The 26,494-nt window shown below is 34.2% G+C and overlaps 1 protein-coding gene across 1 annotated transcript in view; it reads right to left on the reverse strand.

The window, feature by feature from the left end:
• The window catches only part of LOC107687530 (myosin-IIIa-like), a 76,516-nt gene that overhangs the window by 21,501 nt on the left and 28,521 nt on the right, over window positions 1-26,494 (reverse strand). The window contains exons 6-20 of the mRNA XM_016484904.1: window positions 26,177-26,257; window positions 22,518-22,663; window positions 16,632-16,697; window positions 16,156-16,311; window positions 13,692-13,730; window positions 11,745-11,842; window positions 10,981-11,099; window positions 10,493-10,597; window positions 9,909-9,992; window positions 9,559-9,761; window positions 7,976-8,074; window positions 7,761-7,875; window positions 5,667-5,793; window positions 2,044-2,260; window positions 1,662-1,809 (exon numbers count right to left, since the gene is read on the reverse strand). Coding sequence (XP_016340390.1) covers window positions 1,662-1,809; window positions 2,044-2,260; window positions 5,667-5,793; window positions 7,761-7,875; window positions 7,976-8,074; window positions 9,559-9,761; window positions 9,909-9,992; window positions 10,493-10,597; window positions 10,981-11,099; window positions 11,745-11,842; window positions 13,692-13,730; window positions 16,156-16,311; window positions 16,632-16,697; window positions 22,518-22,663; window positions 26,177-26,257 — 1,803 coding nt within the window. The remainder of the gene's footprint in view (window positions 1-1,661; window positions 1,810-2,043; window positions 2,261-5,666; window positions 5,794-7,760; window positions 7,876-7,975; window positions 8,075-9,558; window positions 9,762-9,908; window positions 9,993-10,492; window positions 10,598-10,980; window positions 11,100-11,744; window positions 11,843-13,691; window positions 13,731-16,155; window positions 16,312-16,631; window positions 16,698-22,517; window positions 22,664-26,176; window positions 26,258-26,494) is intronic.

Consider the following 26,494-nt stretch of genomic DNA (forward strand, 5'->3'; position numbering starts at 1 on the left):
TTCCTGCTGCTACATGATGACTTCCTGTGAGCGGAGCACTCAACCCAAAGCTCAAATATCATGTCTGTCTTGTCTCTAGACTGCCATGTTGATAAATTACAATACACACATGGACCTAAATTATTCACTGGCGAAACTCATCAACACACATACAGAAGCTTGTCCAAGAAATCCAATCTCTGGTGTGGATTAGAGCTTTTAGCCGCGGGTAAAGTCATCCTGCGAACAGGGAACAACCTCATTTTTTGGGACAGTAAGACTGCTGCTGACATACAAGCCTCGGGGATGCAAAAACAACAGAGATTTGAAGCAACAAAAAATAACAGAAAACACACTCTTCAGTGTTTACTTCAGGCTACATACTCCTGAGTGCTCAGAGTAGAAATAATAATATGGAGAACACACATCAACAAATAGGTTGTGAAGAAATTTTACAGGAAAAGCTCAAAAAGCAATGTCTGGGTCAAATTCAACTAACTTACTAACTAACTAACTAACTAACTAACTAACTAATTGTATTGTAAGATAATTAAGCATATTTTTGGACTTTTCTTTTGTTTTTGATATTATTTTTAGTATTTCCCCCACATTCTCATTAGTGTAAAAAATCTAAATTTCATTACTATGTATATTAGTTAAAAGATGCATTAATTATGCTAAAATAATATTACAAAATTGTTACTGTATACAGTAAAGATTATAAAAAATAATAACATTTTCTCCCAAAATCTCATCATAAAAATGTTCTTTCTTTCTTTTTCTTTCTTTCTTTCTTTCTTTCTTTCTTTCTTTCTTTCTTTCTTTCTTTCTTTCTTTCTTTCTTTCTTTCTTTCTTTCTTTCTTTCTTTCTTTCTTTCTTTCTTTCTTTCTTTCTTTCTTTCTTTCTTTCTTTCTTTCTTTCTTTCTTTCTTTCTTTCTTTCTTTCTTTCTTTCTTTCTTTCTTTCTTTCTTTCTTTCTTTCTTTCTTTCTTTTACATACATATGTGTATATATATATATATATATATATATATATACACACAATAAAATAAAATACAAACTATACATACATTTGTATACACAGAATGTGAGTTGTGCTTGCCATTGCAAAGCACTATATTTTATTATAATAATTAATAATAATAATAATAATTATTATTATTATTGATGCTCTAGCACCCTCATAGCAACTGCCTAGCTAATAAATATATTTGTGAGATTTACCCATATAAATACTAACAAATTATGCATTAACCACAGAAATGTGGCCATCATATCCGCACGTTTACCTAAAGCAGCATTTCCTGTCTGCTTACAGAAGCACAAGCAAAGTCAGCGGCTCCTGACATAACCCTTGTTTCAGATGATTTATGAAGGCAGTAATGTGGGTTAGTCGCAAACGTTTAGAGGCACCAAATCACTTTCCCCCTCAAGGCTACAGTCAGTCTGGGGAATTGCCACGCTTGTCTGCGTCAAAAGAAAACTGAATATTCCACTCCCCTACCTTCCATTTCTCACAACACTGTGATACGATAAATGACGAGGTGTTACCACCATTTAGATGGAAATAAGGTTACGCAGAGGGGGAAAAAAAACAAACTAAAAATGCTCCCAAAAGGCATAGAAAAGCTCCCAAACAATTCAAGACTGGATAAAATGACTTTATCAGAGGCAGGATGTACCTGTTCCCAGGCGAAGACGTGCTGGTTGAAGTAGAACTGGATCTGCTCATTGGCAATGTTGATGCAGAGCTGCTCAAAAGAGTTCCTCTTAAAGTTTTCAAAGCCAAAGATGTCCAGAATATCGATGTTTAGACCTCTGTCTTCCTCCCTGGAGAGAAATTCAAGGATAGAATTAAGAAAAACAAATTGATATGGAATTTTAAAAATGTTTGTCATTCACACATCAATACATAGGATGAAAGTATATCTTTCTAGTTTCTGGTCAGTAAGGAGATGTTCTAAAGTTGTATTTCTCCTGGATGGTGGCATTGAAAGAATTTGATTGCAACTGTTGAAATAGTGGCAAATCTGAGCACAGATTGAGAACACTCTCTTCACTTACCCTGACTGGTTGTCGTTGTCTGGTTTCAGGAGAGAGTTGATGCGGTTGACGATCCAGCTGAACAGGCGTCCATAGAGGGCTTTGCCCATGGCGTCCCGTACCTCAGTGGCCTTCTCCGCTGTGTTTGATCTGACGATGGTTTCGCCCCGTGTGACCACACAGTGAGAGGTCAGCGCTTCCTGGAGCTCATCCGCACGGATACACAACAGCGATGCAGCTGAACGTACAAACACATAGAAACATAACAACAATATGACGATTTTCTACAGAGTACAAAAAGTACTGTTGCACTGGGTACATACTTACAAGTACATGTAACATGACAATACCCCAGTTTTGGGACATGCTATCATCATGAAAAATGATGGTAAAATTACAATAAAATTGTAAACCACAAACTAGGGTTATACAGTTAACTAAAACTAAAACCATAGAAAGAAAACAACATCAACAGCAAACTTAGAATAAAATACAAACAACCTAAGTGATAAAATACAATAAAATAAGTTTAACATCAGCAAATTGCCAAGACAACATTTCTCATTTTCATCTAGTTTAACCTGATGTACTTAAAATAGAACAAAAATGAATAAAAACTACAGTACATAGACATATTACAAAAACTAATAAAAATGACAAACACACTACAAAATTACTAAAATTTGAACTAAAATATAAACAGAGAACATAAAAATAAACACTAATTAAATGTTAATAAAAACTAATGAAATATATTAGTTTAAACTAACTGTATGTAGAAGAAGTGAATTTCTTGCAGTATTACTTTAGTTTATGTTAATAAACTAAACTATTACTTTAGTTTATTAATATAAACTAAAGTAATACTGCAAGAAATTCACTTCTTGTACATACAGTTAGCTTTAGCAGAGGGTTTCATTAATTTAAAACCCTGGGACATTTGTTTGCTATATACAGTGCCGTTCAAAAGTCTGGGATCACACACTACAAAATTACTAAAATTTGAACAAAAATATAAACAGAGAACATAAAAATAAACACTAATTAAATATGTTAATAAAAACTAATAAAATATATTAGTTTAAACTAACTGTATGTAGAAGAAGTGAATTTCTTGCAGTATTACTTTAGTTTATATTAATAAACTAAACTATTACTTTAGTTTATGAATATAAACTAAAGTAATACTGCAAGAAATTCACTTCTTCTACATACAGTTAGCTTTAGCAGAGGGTTTCATTAATTTAAAACCCTAGGACATTTGTTTGCTATATACAGTGCCGTTCAAAAGTCTGGGATCAGTAAGATTTTTAATGTTTTTTTTATGTTTTAAGGCTCTTATGCTCATCAAGACTGTATTTATTTGTTAAAAAATACAGAAAAAACAGTAATATTGTAAAATATTATTGCAATTTCTAATATTGGTTTCCTATTTTAATATACTTGAAAATATAATGTATTTCTGTGATGCAGCGCTGAATTTTTATCAAGTAATACTGCAAGAAATTCACTTCTTGTACATACAGTTAGCTTTAGCAGAGGGTTTCATTAATTTAAAACCCTGGGACATTTGTTTGCTATATACAGTGCCGTTCAAAAGTCTGGGATCAGTAAGATTTTTTATGTTTTTTTTATGTTTTAAGGCTCTTATGCTCATCAAGACTGTATTTATTTGTTCAAAAATACAGAAAAAACAGTAATATTGTAAAATATTATTGCAATTTCTAATATTGGTTTCCTATTTTAATATACTTGAAAATATAATGTATTTCTGTGATGCAGCGCTGAATTTTTATCAGCCATTACTCCAGTCTTCAGTGTCACATGATCCTTCAGAAATAATTATAATATGCACAGTCTTGATGAGCATAAGAGCCTTAAAACATAAAAAAAACATTAAAAATCTTACTGATCCCAGACTTTTGAACGGCACTGTATATAGCAAACAAATGTCCTAGGGTTTTAAATTAATGAAACCCTCTGCTAAAGCTAACTGTATGTAGAAGAAGTGAATTTCTTGCAGTATTACTTTAGTTTATGTTAATAAACTAAACTATTACTTTAGTTTATTAATATAAACTAAAGTAATACTGCAAGAAATTCACTTCTTCTACATACAGTTAGCTTTAGCAGAGGGTTTCATTAATTTAAAACCCTAGGACATTTGTTTGCTATATACAGTGCCGTTCAAAAGTCTGGGATCAGTAAGATTTTTAATGTTTTTTTTATGTTTTAAGGCTCTTATGCTCATCAAGACTGTATTTATTTGTTAAAAAATACAGAAAAAACAGTAATATTGTAAAATATTATTGCAATTTCTAATATTGGTTTCCTATTTTAATATACATTAAAATATAATTTATTTCTGTGACGCAGCGCTGAATTTTCATCCACCATCATTCCAGTTTTCAGTGTCACATGATTCTTCAGAAATCAATCTAATATGCTGATTTATTATCAATGTTGAAACTGTTGTGCTGCTTACTATATTTGGAACCTGTGATACTTTTTTCTTTGATTCTTTGATGAATAAAAAGATAAAAAGAACAGCATTTATTAAAAATATAAATTTTAGAAGTCTTTACTATCACTTTTTGTCAGTTTAAAGCATCCTTGCTGAATAGAAGTACTGATTTCTTTATTTAAAAAAGTATAAAAAATGAAAGACCCCAAACTTTTGAATAGTAGTGTATATTGTAACACAACATTTCTATTTTGTATAAACACTGTTCTTTTTAACTGTTTATTTATCAAATAATCCTGAAAAATAGTATCACAGGTCCCAAAAAATATTAAGCAGCACAACTGTTTCCAACATTGATTATAAATCAGCATATTTGAGAATGATTTCTGAAGGAACATATGACACTGAAGACTGGAGTAATGATGCTGAACATTCAAATTTGATCACAGGAATACATTATATTTTAAAGGATATTAAAATATAAAACTGTTATTTTAAATTGCAATAATATTTCACAAAATTACATTTTTTAATTTACATACATTTTTGATCAAATAGATACAGGCTTGATGAGCATAAGAAACTTCTTTAAAAAACAAAAAACGTTTTACTGAACTCAAACTTTTGAACGGTAGTGTATATCCCAACTTACATATTTGTACATATTTACACTAATCGGTAATTGTGCATTTTTTCTAATTATAGTACACTTTTAGGTTCATACATTTAAAACTGCTGTCTGCTTTTTTTCTGCAACAGAAACATCAATGATGAACCACGTGAACACCTTCTGCAAGGGTTTGTGGGCAATATTAGCCTAGACACGTTATGAAATCATCACAGTATAATTACAGATGCACTAAAACCCTACAATGGCATACTATTTAATATTGAATAGTACCCATTACTCTTAAACGTAAAATAGTCAAATGTGGTTTGCTAATTTGAGTTTGATAAGCTGGTTTGGATAAACTGGTGAAAATTGCCCTAAACCCCTCTAAATCTATTAAGTCAGTTAAGAGCAACAAGCCACCTTAGGCTTGTTTGTGGACATTTTTTCTAAAGGGGTGCAAATAGGGGTTTACTTAGGGTTTCTAGCAGCTCTTCAGAATTACATAAACACACAAAGTACAGAGTGAAAGGTCAGACTTGAAAACCTGGAATATGGGACAGTTCTTACCACTCTCTAGTACTGCCATGTTGGAAATGTTGCTTTTGTCCGTCTGATGTTCGGAAGCGACTGACGTGAACTCGACATCTCCTGCATTTAGGATCCCAGCTAAGATACTGTAAACACTCCCGAGCTCCTAATAAGATTATGACAAAAATGTACCACAGTTCGTATTAATAGATAAACAAAATGCATTGTTAAAAATTCCACAAAAGAGATGCCAGGCATGAATAACATGATGTATTACATCACATCACATCTATGTTTAAACATCCCAGGCCAGAGGAATGAATCTGCTACATATTTCTGTGAATGTAGCATAGCAGCTAATATCTAGTGGCACACTGACACGTCTGTCTATTCGATTATATGGACTCCCTAAAGAATACAGTGCTTCGTAATGTCAAAGCCATGTCACTCACAGGCCTGTGATTACTCATGTCTCCCTGGAGAAACAGAAAACTAAACTGACATTACAGAGACAGAATAAGTTCTCTAAGAAGATGTAGATGTTGGCCTGGTGGTATTTCAGTGGTAGAAACCACAACAGTGACCGTCCGCTTCTTTAGTGATTCCAGAAATAAGGTTCTTAGCACACCTTAGCATTCTATTAAAAGGAATATTTATTATGAAAATAATATACCTTTTTAAATGTAATGTAATAGTGAAAATTAGTGATGAAAGTGTACTCACTTTAAGAACACCTATGGGGCTTTTTATTTCATTAATATGATATTATCAGGCTTTTTTTTAAAGATTAGAAATACACTACATCTTCAATTCTAATTTGAGGAATAGTTCACCCAAAAATGAAAATGAGCCATTCAAGATGTAGATGTGTTTGTTTCTTCATTGGAACACATTTGGGGAAATGTAGCATTTCATCACTTGCTCACCAGCGGACAATGGATCCTCTGCAGTGAATGGGTGCCGTCAGAATGAGAGTCCAAAGAGCTGATGTTATCTTATCATTTTTGGATGAACTATTCCTTTAAGCACATTTCTTTTTACAAGAGCTGAGATTAATGCTGACAAAAAGCATTAAAACAACATATTTTAGATTTACTGTAACATTTTCTAATACACACACACACACACACACACACACACACAGGTTTGTTTTTTTTGTGAATTGTGGGGACATTCCATAGGCGTAATGGTTTTTATACTGGTGGTGGCCAAAATGATCAGAACACTAGTATTTTCACCAACTAAAAGTCAGTTATTTCTATCTTTTGCTGTAGTGTGTCGGTAGGAAATATTTCGTTTACATTTCCAACCATTCATTCTGCCATTCATTTTGCCATTAATTTACAGCATTTTTACACAAGTGCCTAAAACTTTTAACAGTACTGTAGCTTTGCAGGTAGGTTTCTTGGAGCATCTTGGAGATGTTGCCACAGTTCTTCTGGATTTAGTCTATCTCAGTTTCTTCTGATTCTTCATATATTTAATACAAATATTTGACACGCTTGGTACATTTACAAAAAATGGGCTATTAAACATAATTTCTTATTTTGTTCTTATTTAATTCTTACCTTCTACAAAATATTATTCGTGGTGCATCGACATTGAAATGTTAAAAATACATTTCTCTATTAAGAAAATGATTCGGGTTACTTCCAGAACCTGACATTGCGCTCTATTGTGACTGTTTCATGATCTTGGGATATCTGATATCTTATTTCACTGATAAGCTTGGATGTGGCCTTCCAGACAAAATGGGCACTGATAATGTATTCCAGCATGCATCACTGATTCGCCTGATGGTAATTGTGGAGACTGATGGCATTAGAGCACTGGGTCACAACTTCTACATAACCCTCCACACAGGCCATCGCCAGCGTTCAGAGCACTGGCAGGCTGTTCGCACGGTCCGCTTGTCTATTACACCTCATTATTTAGTAATCAAATGACATTTTATCCCCTTCTCCAAAAGAAACAACATTTGCATTTTAGTATAATGAAAGTCAGTGCTATCACCTCCAATATAAGAACGTGAATTATGTAAAAAGTAAATAAATGTTCTAAGTGACACTTATTATTGAAAATGTGATTAAAAATAAAGCAGCAAAAACACTTTATTGCGATAGGTTTGTGTACCTCTAGGGTGAAGCCGATGATTTTGAAGCACTGCTCTACTGTCTCAAACTGCTCCTTATAGAAGGCATTGCCCACAATGTCAGGCACTAATTTAACATTCTCATTGTGGAGATACCTGGAATTGAGAAAAACAAAGAGTACAAAACAGAAATAAGCATGTCAGATGTGCATCCAGATAAAAACAGCAGGCTGTTATCAGGTGCTTAAGAACTTACTTTGGAGTTTTGCTGTCTGACAGCTTGTAGTGGCCGAGTTTCTTCCTCTCAGCCAGACCGGCATAGATATAATAGAAGATGTGGAAGTTACGTTCCCCTCTGAAAAAAAGAAAAGAAAGAAAAATAGTTGGTTATAGAATGGATTTTAGCATCTACGCAGTTGAGAAAAAAAATTGGCGGTAAATGATGGCAAGTAAACTGATTAAAAAAGAAAAGTATATTCTCCATTTCCAATATTTGTGTGCTTACATAAACATGCATAAACATATATAAATGGCTGCATCAAAAGACATTTTACAAAAGTGATTTTATATACATAGTAAGCACATTGATTAAATGCAAGTAAACTGTCTACTTTTAAGGTTTCAAAAAAGTTTTGGGAGAATAAAATGACATTCCGTTGTCATTCAGTGTAACATTTATATTTATGTAAAAAAATGTAAACAAAATACTTATTCTGACCTGTACACATTAAAATATATAAAAGAAAAAGTGAGCATACTAAATTTTATTGCATTGCAAGTAGCAAAAACTACTGGTTGTACAAAATCTATTGAATGCACTGTATGAAACATAAAAAGTCATACATAAAACAGAATATTGGTGTACGTTTTAAAAGAAAATACTTTTTTTTCAAAATTTCATGTTGAATGCAATGTGTTTGCTGCCATTTCTTTATAGATAATTTTGAAATTCACTTGAAATTTCTGAAAATTATAATAAATGTAACAACTGTAACAATTGTAACAATTGTGATTAATTTACTGTTGCTGAAAACAGTTTTTTTTCTTTTCTTTTTCGACAAAATGATTTTTACCCTATTCACTGAATGTACTTTGATAAAACAGGATAACTATTAAACATCAAAATGAGTTTGGTCAATTCAGTCAATCCTTATCATTCGATATTTAAAGTGCCCCTATTATGGATTTTTGAAAATTACCTTTCATGCAGTGTGTAACACCGCTCTAAGTGAATGAAAACATCCTGCAAAGTTTTAAATCTGAAAGTGCACCGTGTATAAAGTTATTGTCTCTCTAAAGAAAGAGTCGACTCTGAATCATTGAAACGAGTCGTTTTTAAAACGAATCCCAAGCTGTTTCATGTTGAAGTCAACATGAGACATTAGCATATTGCCCGCCCACTTCTTGGTCTTTTCGCGTTGGTCTGAATGAAAATGCAAATTGATTCTTTGCCACTAGGTGCTGCTTTAGGAGCGGTAAAAATAGCGGTTTCCCCGGTAACGCTGTACACAAAGCAGCACTGCGCTCAGAAACGCTGCTTCATCAGGCATTACAGGCATGATTAAATGAAAATGAGACCAATCGGACCAATCACAGCAGATTAGCGTCATGCAAAGGAGGGGTTCTTTGGGAGTCGTTGAGCAAGTAAGGTAAAAATAAATGCATATTATAAGAAAATGAAAGTGTTTTATGACCTTGCATGCATGTCAACCTGTTATTGGGGACTCCCAAAACCAAAATATGAACCTTTCATTACCCATAATAGGGGCACTTCAATTCTGTATTCATGCTGAACTTAGCTGCAGCTTCAAGGTAAAGGCAATATGAGAGGTCTCCTACACGGCCTGGTGTACGACCCGAGACTTCTCCAGCAGGTAATCTGAGATCTGAGCTCCCACCACGGTCCCTCCACAGGTGAACTTCATCTCCAGATACTTCCCAAAACGACTGGAGTTATCATTGATCACAGTACAGGCATTTCCAAAGGCCTCCACCAGGCTATTGACCAGCAAAATCTTCTCTTCGAGGGTCCGATTGTTTGCCTGAAGAAACAAAAAGATAGAAAAAAGATTTCAGTTGGAATTATTTTATTATTGTGAGAAGAATAAAATATTAAGTGATATGAGAGACATTCTATGACAAAAACATGTCATAACGCAGCAGTGAGAACATAAAGCCGCTTTCCGAACCTTTCCAAGGACGGACAGCTGTTGGACTAATAAGTGGGCACTTTCTGTTTTCCCAGCACCGCTCTCTCCGCTAATGACAATGCACTGCACACAGAAACAAACAGTTCAGAACATGACTAATGATACACTAAGAAAAAAAAGGTAACCTAAAATTGGTAACGTCTAAATATTAAAATATTAGGTCACCCTTTATTTTAAGGTCCAATTCTCGCTATTAACTATGACTTTTGCCTCAGTAAACTCCTAATTTACTTCTTATTAATAGTCAGTAAGGTAGTTGTTAAGTTTAGGTATGGGGTAGGATTAGGGAAGTAGAATATGGTCATGCAGGATATGTGCTTTATAAGTACTAATAAACAGCCAATATGCTATTAATAGGCATGCTAATAAGCAACTACGGTAGTTAATAGTGAGAATCGGTCCCTATACTAAAGTGTTACCAAATATTATTTGCTATCATTGACTCAACCTAATACAATACTTGAAAACTACTTCATATGGGTTAAATCAGGTAGAGATATCTCTTTAAAGTAACAATTGCAGGTTACGAACATACTCTAGGACCACAGTGCTCTATACTCTACCTGATCAGCATTATAGGACACCATGGACTGATATGCGATGTCTGCAACTGCATATATATGAGGAGGGTTGGACGTTCTTTTGGCTCCAATATAAACCTTAGAATGCTGTCAGGGAATCACAAAATATTAGACAACTGTAAACTGTAAATTAGATTTCCTGAAACAAAAGTGTAACGTGTAATTAAGTGTTCGAAAACTTTTAGCTTGCACTTAAGTATATTCTTAAAGTATATTATTTCCATAATAAGCACTCTTTTTTTTAAGTACACTAAAGTGCACGTCTTTTTCACAAGGAAATCTAGAGAGAGGAGAACATGTGAATGAAAGAAAAGGGGAAATTAAATATACACTCTTTATGCAAGAGGCACAATATCACAAAACAGATACAGATTGACAGGTGAGGAAGAAAGCGAACGAGAGATGTGGCAGTAAATGGAATGTAGTAGATTATGAAATGCTGAGGGCATTCATAATGAAATATCTCACACCTCCGGCATGTACAGCTCCGTTTTGTGGAATGGATTAACCGCTATGAGGATGTCTCCAACGTAGGTATAGATCTGCTCCTTTGCGTAACGTCTCTGTAGCTGTTCAGTGATTGTGTTCTAACAGAGAGACAATTAAACATCACAGATGGCCGTCCCATCAAACCACTGCACACCGATACACAACAATATAACCATCTAATACCACACTTTCATGCATGACCAGACCTAGACACGGTGAGAGGATTCATTATCTAGACTACTGCATTAATGGCTCTTTACATTGTGATTATTGCACACTATGTACATTTTGCTGCCATATGCGGCCAATATGGCCATACAAGACAGTTACACACATCACAGGTCTCCATCTGGTGATATCAGTCCAAGGACACAGGCATAACACAAGTGCTTCCTGTCAGCACTGCTACCATAATGGATGAGAAAATATATCTAGTGTCAATGAGAGCCCTCTGCATTGATAAATCACCTTAAATGTGTTTCTATACAAACTCTGTTATTGTTCACTAATCTGTCTATTTATTAACTTGACAGTTAAAATATGAGACTGCTTGGATGAGTTATGGTCACTTGACAGTCTCTTTGAAAAACGCTGCTGGAAAATGTAAGAAGTACAAAAAATTCCAGCTGGAATGAATGGGCTGTCTGATGGAAGGATGGAAAATTTCCTGAAGTCTTTCCTGAGTCTTTGTACTGATGATCAAAACATGTGTGTGTGTGTGTGTGTGTGTGTGTGTGTGTGTGTGTGTCTAGAACCTCTAGGGTTGCCAGATCATCCACGTCGTCACAGGTTTGACTTTGAGACTTCATGTAGCTGCCTTTTTTGGTGTGGATCCGCTCATGCCTGCAACCATGAAAGTTAAAATCACAGAAATTACTCACACAAATTACCTTGTTGAAATTATTGATAAAGGCATTAAAGGTAATGATGAAATAAAAATCAATAGTTATATAAGAAAATTGCAAAGTAATTTGAAGATGCCCATATCTAATTTCAAAATCTCTATTTCAAGGTTATTTTATTCTATAGCTTTATTATTTTTTCAAAAGCTATGCAGTAAAATTATCACAATAAATTGAGTTAGCATCTTATCAAACTAACAAGAGGTGCTGTCACAGGCATGCAAAATACATTACTGTTCAAAAGTTTGGGGTTAGTAAGATTTTTTACACCTAAAAGAAATTAACAATTATATATTTAAAAAAAAATTATGAAAATTAAAAAGCATCACTCTTAGTTTCTATTAAAATATTAAACAGCACAGCTGTTTTCATCTTTGATACAAATATTAACTTTTTCTTAAGCAGCAAATCAGCTGACTGCTGACTAACCAATTTTTTAATACTAAAAAGTATTATGAAAATAGTTCAAACTAGTTTTGCCCATAAATAATATAGCCGCACTGTACTGAATAGTTGTTTTATGAATTTGTAAGCTTGTTAAGTATGTTTGTGATGTTATTAAACAAATGCTAGCATGCACCTATGAACTAGTGTGACTGTAACACAGCAAATATGTTAAATAAAAGCAGCAATTCAACTACAATGCAGTAAAAATGTGGACAGCAAGGAAGGGGTTACACTTTAAAACATCAAGAGTACAAAACAGACATCCACTCTCACACACACACACACACACACACACACACACAGGTTTGTCAAATGAATTGGTATGGCTATAACCAAATCAGACCCAATAGAATTAAGCTTTGATAAAACATTCCTGTTAATTTTTGTTCATTTTTTATAGAATTTTAATGTTTTGTGTAACAAAATGCTTTCTCTGTGTTCAGGTTTGACTGTAGTAATAATAATTAAAAAACTGACGCTTCAAATCAACATTAAAAAAACAAACAAAAAAAAAAAAATAAATAAACCTTTACAAAAAGTTGTCTTTGAGAATGTCTAAATATATATCTAAACCCACAACTTTATAAAAACAAGTATTTATTTCTAAAAACAGAGAATTTATAGGCCTTATACAGTATATAGAGCTTTATAGGGATCTATGGGCTAAACCATGGGATTGCAGATGTTTTTCTCATTTTACTCCCACCAGATGGCACTAATCTGGCTTCAAAAATTGGATTTTAAAGGCAATACTGCATTAACTGAAAAGTAATATAAAAATATTTTTTTTATTATTATTATTTTCAATGGTAAACAATTGATCATAATTAGTGCATAAATATTAATTAGTATCATGAAATTATCTCAAAATACAAAATACAAAAGAAAAAAAAAATATATATATTATATAACCAAAATATGTTACATTGATTTTACTGGGGGGGAAAAAGTTACATTTTAAGTGTCCGGTCACTTTTGACCGTGAAGATCACAAGTGTGACTCCCAAATGAGGAGCACCAGAGGGTTAAAAGAGTAACTCTTGAATAAACCCTACATCCTAAGCACTCTTAAGATTATTCATTACAGAGCCAAGAAAAGCACAACATATGAGCACATATTCTCAATGATATTGGTATTATACACTAAAACTGCAAAAATGAGCTGCCTAACAACACATTCTGTGAATCACAAAAACACACCATTGGGTACACAATCAACACTTCTGGGAAAGCTGCAAGGGAAGGCACCACGACATATGATCAGAGACAGGAAGCTGCTACTGCTAAATCCACAGGAAGTAGATTCGATCTAACCCATGTGACTGACAGTCAATATCTCATACCTGGAATCACTGTCTCTCCTTTCAGATATTCCAAGATGGCTTAAATGATAAAAATAAAGTTAATATCTTAGAAGCATAGCAGGGTTTGTGATGGTGCCGCTATAATGGCTAGCACTGCAGTCAGCAGAAATCCTTATATTTTTATGAACGTGTTTATGTAAGATTTAAAAATATAAGTAATTCTGATGTATCTCTGGCTTTCAAGACTGATTACAGAAGACTCATTCTTGAGTTTTGAGTTATTTTTAAATTGTTGTCTGTTTAAACATGCTCTAGATGGACACGGCATGTCAAGTCAATAATAGTTAAATTTTTTAAGTATAATTTGTCGACATCATGTTTCAATAAAATAGAAATCAAATCTGACAAGGGTATCATAAACTTTGCTTATTAAGCACAGATGGCACAGAAAATGGGAGATATATACAGTGCCCTCCACTAATATTGGCACCCTTGGTAAATATGCGCTGTAAAAAAAAAAAAAAATGTCCATTAAGACGATATAGACACACGTCATATTCCAGGCAGATTTGTAACATCTTTAGTTGGTTAGAATCTCTTAATTATTGCCCTGATGGTGGAAATGGGGATTTTCAATGCTTTAGGTATTTTCTTTGATGGATGATTAGGTGAATTTGGCCTTTGTCTTCATCATATTTAAAATCCTGTGGAACAGGAAGTCATCATGGCTGGACAATTTCATGTTCCTAGTCACCCTGGTGTGCTAAAAATGTAAATATGAATGGGAATATACTTCAGAGACATTTTACTCAACTCATAATAATTTCTAGGGGTGCCAATAATTGTGGCCAACATGCATTGGAGAAAAACATTTATTTCATAATGAGATTTGCTCCCCATTTTCAATTGTTTTACTTCAATGATAGGTTAGAATTTTGTGAATTGTTTTAATGAAATATCAAACGGATAAACAATGCAGATTTATTTTCATAGCTGCCTTTGCACATATTTACCAAGGGTGCCAATATTAGTGGAGGGGCACTGTATTTTACAGGTTGGTCCAACTAAGGCTCAAGCATGTTTTAGAGTAAACAAACAATCAATTTTAAATGCAAGATGGGACTTTCAAATATTCTGCCATCATACTGAGCATTTTGATGAATTCTACATAAGAATGTATCAGTTTTTTTTTTTAGCAGAACAACAGCTAAGGTTTCCTCTTTTTGCATGAATAGACTGTTTCTCTTTATACAATCTCTGGTAGAGTTCATCCAGTCATTTCTTGTGAAAAACAAGTACACTTTATCATACTTTTAAAAAAGTATTCATTACAGAATTAATATACTTTAAAATAACATAATTAATTATTAACTGAATGTAATGTTTAGAATAATGACTAACTGAAATTAAAATAAAAATAACTTTTGCAATGAACTTTTTAATTACACAATTGTAATAATGAAGTTGTGATTTATAGTACAATTAAAATATATTAACTTTAAATGTATGATTGAATAACGCACTATGGTTAAAATTATAATCAGCTAGTTAATTGTATGTCTTTACAGCACACAAAAAAGATGATTAAAACAATGAGTTCAAGTTAACTTTAAAGTAAAATGTTTAATTTGACATTATTAAAAAACGCACTTAAGTACTAACATAGTCACGAAAGTGTACTCTATTTAGGCACACTTAAGTGGCCTTTTATTTCATTAATATATGTGACCCTGGAGCACAAAACCAGTCTTAAGTCGCTGGGGTATATTTGTAGCAATAGCCAAAAATACATTGTATGGGTCAAAATTACCGATTTTTCTTTTATGCCAAAAATCATTAGGATATTAAGTAAAGATCATGTTCCACAAAGATATTTAGCAAATGTCCTACTGTAAATATATCAAAACTTCATTTTTGATTAGCAATATGCATTACTAAGGACTTCATTTGGACAACTTTAAAGGCGATTTTCTCAATATTTGGATTTTTTTGCACCCTCAGATTCCAGATATTCAAATAGTTGTATCTCAGCTAAATATTGTCCTATCCTAACAAACCATACATCAATAGAAAGCTTATTTATTTCATTGTAAGCTTATTTATATTCAGCTTTCAGATGATGTATAAATCTCAATTTTGGAAATGTACCCTTATAACTGGTTTTGTGGTCCAGGGTCACATATCTACAGTACAATTTGAAGTCCAGTTTTAAAATATATTTTTACTACATTTAAGCGTACTTTTTTTTTCACAAGAATAGGTAGAATGTTACTTGTTCTAGGTCACTAATATGGCTGGAAGTTTCATCTAATGTGAGTGTAAAAGGTTTTAATCTGTAGATCTGTCAAAGTTTTTAGTGAAAAAAAAGTAGCCTTTAAATTGTAAAAGTTAGAAACACAGTTCAAATTAAAACTTGTGATACTTTAAACACTTTGTTTTTGTCACGTCGAACACATTGTATGACTCACAGAAAGCACTAGAGCTGATATTTATGTCTAACTACCTTGTTTTCTCGATAACGCCCATTTGTTGGTTGAGGTCGATTAGCTCCATCAGCTGCTTCTGCAGCGTCTTCTCTCGGCCCACAATCTGTTTGATGAAGACATGCTGAAGAAGGTCAAACACATTGGGCCTGAGCTCAAAATCCTTTATCAGACACCTGAAGGGGACACAATCGAAAAATGGGAGAATTTGTGCTAAAATGTCCAAGATATCACATCAAATGGCAACTGATAAGGACCAGATTCCGGAAAAGCAAACAAGCTAAAGGTTGTTGAGATGAATTCAGTTACAAACAATGTTCTGGTGAAACAGCAGGAGGATAATTAGAGTATTACGAGGCATGGCTCTTTATGAGAGTAATTAACCTACAAAATCAGTGTCAAAAAGAACAACTAACAAAACTTTAACAACCAGCAAACTTTGTATTTGCCAATGCTGTACTTATAATTACAAATACGTTTAACCTGGGTTACTCACTTGCATATAAAATCATTAAAATCATTTGACCAGAGCTCTGGTTGGTGTAGGGTGGGTGGAGGATTTCTGTATGGAGAAAAACAGATACATAGACAAAGATAAGTGTGAGAGAGCAATGAGGAGACAACTGCTCACAGCAAATTGATCCCATTTATTTCAAAGGAAAAAGGCACTCCTTACTTGATAAGATTATTAGATTACTGCCTAAAATTGTCTGTTTTTAGATGAATCATTTCAAGCACAGACCATATAAAGTATGCAGAAAGAAAAATGTTTGTATACCAAAATACATGCCAGCATATGCTATAAAAGAGACTGTGGCAAGTTGTCACTTATGGAAGAACTGTAATTCAGTATTATATAGCTCCATCAGGTTTTAGCACTGCACTCGTTGTCTTCTGTCTTCTGATTCTATTTCCACAATGTGAAGGTAACGGTGTATGAATTTAATAATGAATCGCTCATTATAAAATCGTCCCAGTCAACTGACATTTGTAATGACATCCGTCTTGAACATTACAATGCTCACAATAACTTTCGTTAACTCTACAATCAGTAAATCCACTTCACCAGCTAGTTACGCTTCAACAGTGATGCTATAGATTTAGCGCAAAAAAAAAAGAACAAAAAAAAAAGAAGTTCAAAGACAGAATTTTAAAGATGGCAGTGCACTTGTTTCTCTGAACAATAAGTTGGTCTATAAGGTTTTTGCTTTAAACGTCAAAATAATAATGAACAGGAATAATAATAAATAATAATAATAATAATTATTATTATTATTATTATTATTAAGATGCTGCTTTTATTACATTATAAACACTGAACTAATCAACAAAGAAATATATTTCAAGAATACTATTGTATTGTAAAGTAATTTTGTTTTATTTTATTATTTCATGTAACAACTGTACACTCTAAAAAATGCTGGGTTGAATACAACCCAGCACTGGGTTAAATAGGGAAAAACCCAGCAATTGGGCTGTTTTGACCCAGGGGTTTGGTGAAATGTTTAACCCAACCTTCTGGGTAGTAACCCAACCGCTGGGTCAAAACAACCCAATTGCTGGGTTTGTCCCTATTTTACCCAGTGCTGGGTTGTATTCAACCCAGCATTTTTTAGAGTGTAATATATCAATATTTATCATTTCTAGCTGCCTTATTTACTTTTTTATTTTCAAAAGTAAAAACTATAGAGGTTTTATTTTGGTGGAGAACATGCTCCTAATTTGAAAAATGTATTGAGTCTATATGAATCATACAAATGTAATATTTTGGTTTTCTCTAGTGGTTATCAATGTTGGTTTCAGACAGCTAGCACACAAAAGAGTAGTTAATCTTTTGTACAATAAACAATTATTTTTCACAAATTTAAAGTTGAGGAATGTTGTCACAATATTATTGGATATTGTTTTTTTTATTTTATTTTATACAATCCAGTAATTACACTTTATGTTAGCCAATGGTATGACATTTTGTATGTGATGTTTTTTGCTGTTTGATTATTTTAGTTTGTGCTTTTTTATAATTTAGTTGGAAAGCCACTATAGCCCATAATACACTTTAAATAGATATATGTTATGAAACATGGCCTGTTTGTTACTTTAGGTACTATTTCATTTTATTATTATTTCTTATTCATATTAATATTATTATTATTATTATTATTATTATTATTATTATGTATTCTTCTTCAATCCATGCCAATAAACAGCCAGTTTCCATTTTTACAATTTATCTCAAATGGAGTGACAACATGCCCCACTGCAGGCTAAATGGGTAATAAAATGGTTTTCCTGGGTAATAACAGTGGGAATATTTAATATGGTTTTGTAGTGAAGATATTAAAGTTTGTGACTATAAAGAGAGAGGGATAAAAAGGCTAAGAAATATTCAACGGGTTAAAAATAGTGACAGCTATCCCTGATCTCCTTTGTATTTGTTTGAGGTTGCATGAGTGAAAGTGAAATTTGCAGTGAATTTGTGCTCATGTGAGAAAGCTTTGTGAAGCCGTGAAGGCTGCCAAAAAGCTTTTCCCTGTAAATGTAGATAAGTAAGCAGATAGACACTTAACGGTGTCACAGAGGACCTGACAAGCGTTCCCTGCTGTGGAACAATAGAGCTAATTAGCCATCATTTGGTGTCCTGGTGAAGGGGGCTATTAGCAGAGGGGTTGAGGAGGTATACTCCAGCCCAACGGCTAGCGCGTCAGGAGCACGCTCTGTGCCTCTGACAGCGATTAATTACCCTAATGGGGGGGGAGGGCATACATCTCTGCTTATCACACGCTGCACCCCACACAAACAGCGGGCGTCAGACTGGAGAAATGCTTGGACTATTAAAGTGCATCCTTATCGGAAAATGCAGCAGCAAAAAATAAAAGATTACAGATGAAAACAACAAGCCTTCTGCAATTTAAAGCACATTGTTCAGAGCACAGCATTCATACAGCAACAATAATGTGGGCTGGGATGTGTTTTGTTCTGGTAAGTCATACGTCACTAATAAAAGCACCAAATAATCAACAAAGTACATAACCGTTCAAAAGACTTTTGAATCATACAAATGTAATATTTTGGTAAGATTTTTTAATGTTTTTGAACGGAGTCTCTTATGCTCACCAAGGCTGCATTTATTTGATCAAAATACTGAAATGTTGTGAAATATTACTATCTAAGTAGCAACACAGCATATTAGAATGATTTCTGAAGGATCATGTAACACTGGAGACTGCAGTAATGATGCTGAAAATTCATGATTTTTTTTATGATTCTGTGATGTATAAAAATGTCAAAAGAACAGCATTTATTTGAAATAAAAAATCTCTTGTAACATTATTAGTATTATTATTTTTACTTAATTTTGATCATGATTAATGCATCCTTGCTAAATTATATGGAAGCCCGTTTCCACCACAGAAACAAACAAACAAATAAATACAGTACATACATACATGATTTTTTTTTTATTCTTACAAAAAAATGTGAAATGCAAGATAAAAACAGAATTGCGACTGATTTTCTGACCTTTTCCTCGTAAATCTGAGTTTATATCTCACAATTCTGACTTTTTTTGTCAGAACTGCAAGTTTACATCTTGCAATTCTGTTTTTATTTGTTTCCACTATGAAAAAATTGCAACTTTTAATCTTACAACTCTTTTTCATTCAAGTTTATATCGGTTATTTGCTTTGTTATTATTATTATTATTATTATTATTATTATTATCATTCTGTGGCAGAAACAGGCTTCCACCGTATAAAGTATTTATATTTTAATGGAAGAATTTTCATGCTTTTAATGTTGTTATATGTTAAAGCACTGATAACTGGGAGAGATTTATTCAACAGTTACTGAGACCCTCAATTGAAACTTTTTTGGCCATTTACATGTCAGTAGCATATTCAGATTATGTATCATCTCTATCATTGGATGTGTTTATTTCTGGTTTATTTTGGCTCTCAGCTCCTGTCCGCTGGCTAAATGTGTGTGTTGCTGTCTGTCGGTGGCAGGGGGGCTGAACGCAGACATGTTGTGCCCAGGGCTCGAGGCTTAGTCTGGCCTAATCTGGGTCACACAAATGTAACACTTAATATGCCATCAGCATGTGCCACTGGCCTTGTACCGTTCACTGAGCACATACCAGCTCTCGAACCCTAGAGCGCCAGAGTCATGCCTGATCTCCTCTGATTCTACCCAAGGCATAATCATTCAGCATAAGAGACACAAGTTCAAATCTGGCTAATTGTGAGAGTGATTTATCAACAAAAAGTTGTCTCAAATATCTCATTTTATAGCCTACATTTATAGTTATTTTTCAAATAAATAAATACATTTTTTTATATACATTTTAATATTAATATGTAACCTAAAATATACTTGAATATAAAATAATGCTCAAACGTTCAGGGTTAGATTTGAGCCTGAAATACTTTTATTCAGCAAGAATCTATTAAAATGATCAAAAGTGACAATAAAAAGACATGTATAATGTTACAAAATATTTTTGTTTCTGTTTATCAAAGAATCAAATGTTAAAATATATTTAAAATATATATTAAAGTACAAAATATTTATTTTACATTGTAATAATATTTTACATTATGACTATTTTAAGTGTATTTTTGATAATGTTTATGATGTGTATTATTTAAAGGGGTCATCGGATGCCCATTTTCCACAAGTTGATATTATTCTTTAGGGTCTTAATGAAAAGTCTGTAACATAGTTTGGTTAAAATGTCTCAATGGTAGTGTAAAAAAACACTTTTTTTTTTACGCATTCAAACAGCTCTTTACAGAGCATGCAGATTTGTAGCATTTTCCTTTAAATGTTAATGAGCTCTGTTGACCCCGCCCCTCTCTTCCGAGCCGCTCTCAGAGAGACTGTTTACTTTAGCTGCATTCATCGTGAAACTTGCTAATTAGCACATTATTAGGAAAGGCGATTTGCAAAGATTTATTAAAAAACCTAACTCACTTCTTCTGTGGGTGAAGCTGGATCACGAATGATTCTCGCGAACATAGACGCATTTATGTAGATCGGGGGCGCATTCTCTTCAAAAACAAACGTAATCCACTGCGTCTTCAGATGTCGGGAGTAAATGGCGACTGCTATGTTCATTATTAAATCCAACAACAGAACACCTCAATCGCTTAGGAGTCATTCTTGTCTACATCTGCTCCGGCGGTGAAACAATGGCGGACTGATGACAGCTCACTCAGGGTGGGTCTAAGGTAAAACGCCAGTCCAGTCTGTGCTGAAACGCTACTGTCAATCAAACTATCATGGGAGGGGCCTGTAGGTCTAAGGTAAGGAGCCAGTCCAGTCTGTGCTGAAACGCTACTGCCAATCAAACTATCGTGGGCGGGGCCTGTTTTTGTGATGTCACACAGACAGGCATCTGAGATAGGCTCGATTTGAGAAAGGGATACAGATTTTAGTAGATTAACAAAAAAACACTGGGTGGATTTGTATCATTATAGGGTTGTGTACACACACCGCCAACACACATTTCAGTTCAAACAACTTGTAAAAGTACATAGCATCCTGTGACCCCTTTAAAATAATGCAGCTTTGGTGAGACTTAAAAAACATTTTTAATAATAGTGTAGATCTAAATATAAAAATGCATTTCAAAATAAATCATCAGTGAAATATTTTGAGAACATTCAGATTTGAGATTCTAATGGCTGCGTTCCAGTTTTGTCACAATGCATTGCCTATTCTCAGTCTGGATGGGTGTGGGGGGTGTAGGGTGTGTTTTTCTAATAAGAAGGAAAGAGAACATGAGAGAGACCCAACAAAGATAGCCTGCAGTGTGTACATGAGTAGTCAGAAACATTAACACACCGCTCTGTGATTATACCCACCACCCCCACCACTGACTGCAGTCAGAACGCCACTGCTCTGACAGCACAGCGCTCAATGGACGGATGCTCTCTGTGTGTGTGTGTGTGTGTGTGTGTGTGTGTGTGTGTGCATGTGAGGTGTATTATAACACAAAAGTGCTGCACCATCAAGATGACACCAGTGATAACAGTTTCTGTTCTGAGCCTGAAAAGAGTAAACAATCAAATTTCACCCTCAGACAGGTGGATGGAGAGAAAAATTGCTTGGTCTCTTTCTTGTGTCCACAAAGACACATGCATTTCAAGAAACGGATGTACATTAAAGCTGCACTAAAAAAGACCTAAGAATGAAACCACCCTGGCTTCTGACAGCTCCAAGGCCCAAGTAAGCAGCAGTGCCATCCATCCTCATGCTAAAATCACAAATTATTCCATATACTGACCTTGTGGACTGTGAGGTCTTTTTGAATATTTTGTACAGTAGTCATGCAAATCAATGTTTGTGTACAACAAGTGTCAAACCTAAATAAGGGCATCACCTTGGAATTTTGAAGAGAGCTCTCATTGGATGGAGATCAGTAAGGGGCGGGTCTCCATCACCCAGCTCTATGGCCGTGATACCCAGAGACCACACGTCACAGCGCTCGTCATACGTGGAGTCGAGCTGCTGCTCACATGCGATGACCTGGCCAAATAAACAAACACAGTCATTACTGAACTGCAAATGTTTATAACGGACATTGACTGTTGAACAGTGTCACCAGAGCACAGAAATTCCACCGGTATATCTGTTGAACAAAATGTTTCACATATTTTATTACCATGTTTACTGATTCTAATCTGACTGACAATGACAAATGACAATAATTTTGTTATTTGAATATTAAAATAAGAAAAAAATTTAAATAAAAATGCATTTATTAAATTAAATTCAAAGAGATTCTATACTGGTACAGGCATTTTACAAAATAAAGCATTCTTTCACTATATAATAATAATATTATTATTTCAATTTTTTGTTTTACAGTACGTTGTAATTAGAAATGCACCAATCAACCGGCCACTGTGATTGAAGAAGACAAAGTTCGCAATTTGTAATACGAGTAGGGCCAAAGTAAACCGTAGGGGAAACACAGAGCACGCACAGCCTGTGTGAGAGAGAGAGACTCGTGCAGAAATCAAAACAAATGAGCGCAAACAGCACACAAAGCAACTCATAGAAAGTTACAGATGCATACTGTGGTGGAAAAAAAAAATAGGTAAGCAACATTACACGACCAAGATGTTTCCCCGAATATCAGCATATTTGCAATGTGACACTGATTTTACACAATGGCAGTTCAATAAACAAGTTAAAATGAAGTGACTTACATTTTAGACACAATACTATTGACTGTTTTTGCTTAACTTCGCAAACGAAAATAGTTCCAAAGCCACGGCAGAACGGTTGTGTGTCTCTGTTTCGCTACTAAATTAATCCACATATTTGAACAAATCGAGTGAGTCAATGATTCAGTAACCCATTCATCGGCCGTTTCTCAATATGCATTCTTGTCTGTACTTGTGTTCCTGTGGATTTGTGAAATGTCATCACTCGTCGCCCAAGTACTGTTCCAATTTAAAGTTCACATCTAGCCAAGTACAGTTCAAATCCCCGGATGTGTTCTTGCTCCGCCCCTTTTATCAAGGATGCATCCAGAGGTGACTTGTGCGAACTTGAGGCAGCCAGGTATCCCAAAATGCATTTCGCACCAACCAGCGAGCGTTAATGGCGGAAGAGAAAACCCGCATTATTGTCATGAAATGCAGTTCTAAGAGTATTTCAGGCGAGAATGTAGTTGTTTAAAACTAAAATCTGCGGTTTATTTATTAAGATAGCGCCTATTTGAAAATTTGCTTCGCCGATTTCGGAGAGGTGAGGTCCACGCGATCAGCGGGCGCTCAGTGCTCATGTATCCCGCCGAGAGCAGCCTCAACTTGGCTAGTCCTTCTGACATTTGCCGCTGGCTCTAATGTCTCTGTAGTGGTTAAACATGAGATATAATTCATTTTGGGTCATCTTTGGTCTCATGAATCTATTATTTCTTCCAGGTCATATCGTTTCAGCTGAGCACAAAGTTATGTTTCATAAATTATTTCTTTATTAATCAGAATACAGCGCTGACTTTGTTGCATACATTTGGCTGAATTGTTTGCTTTTGTCTTATTTCCTATTACATAAGTCTCTTATACTTTATAGTTATACTTTTATAATGGCTATTATTGTTCATTAAAACTGACATTTAACAAAAAAGGCAGAGTTGTGCTTGTCATATTTCATTTTATTATACATTCAGTGAAGATAATCTGAGTATATGTGCACATATTACCTAAACCACATATTAATATGTTTTATATTTTTAAAATGAAAACGAAAAGGGTTGTGTTTTATATTTTGAAAAAAAAAAACCGAAAAGGCAGTGGTGTTTGATATTATTTCGTTTTATTGTAATGCGTGTACGCGTTGCATGAACCACATTTTTGTAGCTATTAAGATTTTAAATGAAACAGAAAAGAGGCAGTGGTATTTGATACCATATTTTGTCGTATTGTATACATACAGTGAGGATAACCGGAGTAGTCAAGGTGAGCTGACTGACATTATCAAGTACACTGCTGTTCCATTTGCAGAATTACCGGACTTGCGTCCTCCCGTCCTCAGGAGTTTGCACTTCCGAGTCGAACTTGCGAAGTCCAAACTACCGAGGACGCAAGTCCGAACTTTGCGTACTTGGTATTGAGAAACGGCCATCCATTTGAATGAATCAGTTGAATGAATTACTAAATGACTCACATTTAAACAACCATTTGCCGCCACCTACTGGTGGTTTCATATTTAACGCATTATTGAATTTTTCCCAACATTTCTTATTTGCATGTTCAAAAAATATTTAAAACATTAATCTTATCACATTATTTATGCCACCTCAGGTTCATCAAACAGTCTGTGTAAATACATCTAATGCTTTTGTTTCCTCTGCACCACAAAGACGGATTTTGTTAATACTGATTTCATTTGAAGGTTAACAAATCTACAGTGTCTTATTATCCTAACTAACTGAAACAAATGTAAGAAGTTGATGTGAAAGATGACACATACATTTAATAAGGTTAGGGGAAAATGCCCATAAACAGTAGGAAATGACATCTGTTCTGTTATTTACAACATATACAGCAACTCATTTCTACCTCTTTCCAGTCACAGAGCACTTTATTTTCAGAGTTGTTTAAGTGAGAGAAGATATGTAACTTAGTCCAAACTGGGGAAATTGTAATGTGTAACGTTCTTTCTTTCTTTCTTTCTTTCTTGCATTGAAAAAGTAGTTGTTTTGTTTGTATATGCTGTCAGTTTTAGCTCTTAGAATGAAAAACAGAATAAAAAAAAAAAAAAAAATTCAGAAATCGTAATTGGCCAAGACAATTGCAATCAGAGCATCTCTAGTTATAATACTACACAAGCAACTGAAACTGGGACCTTATAGTGCAGAATAATAATAGTTTAATAATACAGAAAATACATAAGAATATTACACAAACTAAATGCATGTTCGTTTTATATTTTTAAAAAATATAGAAGATAGAAATATCATTGAAAAGAGACAGAGAGAGAGACTAAGCAGGGATAATAAATCTAAGCAAAAGAGCTGCTAATAAAACATGCCTTTTTGTGAAGGAAAAAAAATCAAAAACTTATTTCTCCATTTAAAAAAAAAATCAGTTTAGACCTCTACATTAACTTTTAATATTGTACCATAAACCTTATGTGGATAGAAAACCGCAGAATGGAATACAGGTGGTCTTACCTCAGAATTAGAAACACAAATAAACTGTCCAACGCCTTTAGTATTTAATCCACGCGATTAGTCCAGAAATGAACCTAGAATGTTCCCCACAGATGTTTAGAAGTCTAAAAATGCACTAATAATAAATCTCTGTTTGTGTTTTGATTGTATTGACACCTAGGACAAATTGAGGCACATAAGCCTCTAACCTTGAGTCATATGAAAATTTTGGCTACGACACTCAAAACAACTTCAGAGCTGTAGTCCTCCTCGCCTGTCTCATATGGAAATCTTATGGAAAACTATAAGTAAACAAAAACATTTGCAGCCCACAAAGTCACCTCCATGCTTTGCAAACTACTTGCCAACGGTCCTACCTCAGGGGCCATCCAGAAGGGCGTTCCGACCGAAGTGTTCCTCCGTAGCCGGGTGTTTGTCCAAAAAAGGACACTTAGAAACTTCAAAAGGACACCAAAGAACAAAATGACATAAGGAGCCCATATAAGCACATACGAAAGAAAAAAAAAATCTGAATTTTATAGTATGTGTACAGTGCAACACCAAAGAGCTTTTTTACATTCTAGAGAAGCCAAGTTGCGATAACGAACAGGATCACATGGAGATGTCAAAAAAAAAAACTAAACCAACCGCCTGCTGACTGCATATATCTACTACAGTACACGGATCCATTCCAT

Source organism: Sinocyclocheilus anshuiensis, unplaced genomic scaffold (assembly GCF_001515605.1).
Source record: "Sinocyclocheilus anshuiensis isolate Anshui unplaced genomic scaffold, SAMN03320099.WGS_v1.1 scaffold870, whole genome shotgun sequence".
In the NCBI taxonomy this organism is placed as follows: Eukaryota; Metazoa; Chordata; class Actinopteri; order Cypriniformes; family Cyprinidae; genus Sinocyclocheilus; species Sinocyclocheilus anshuiensis.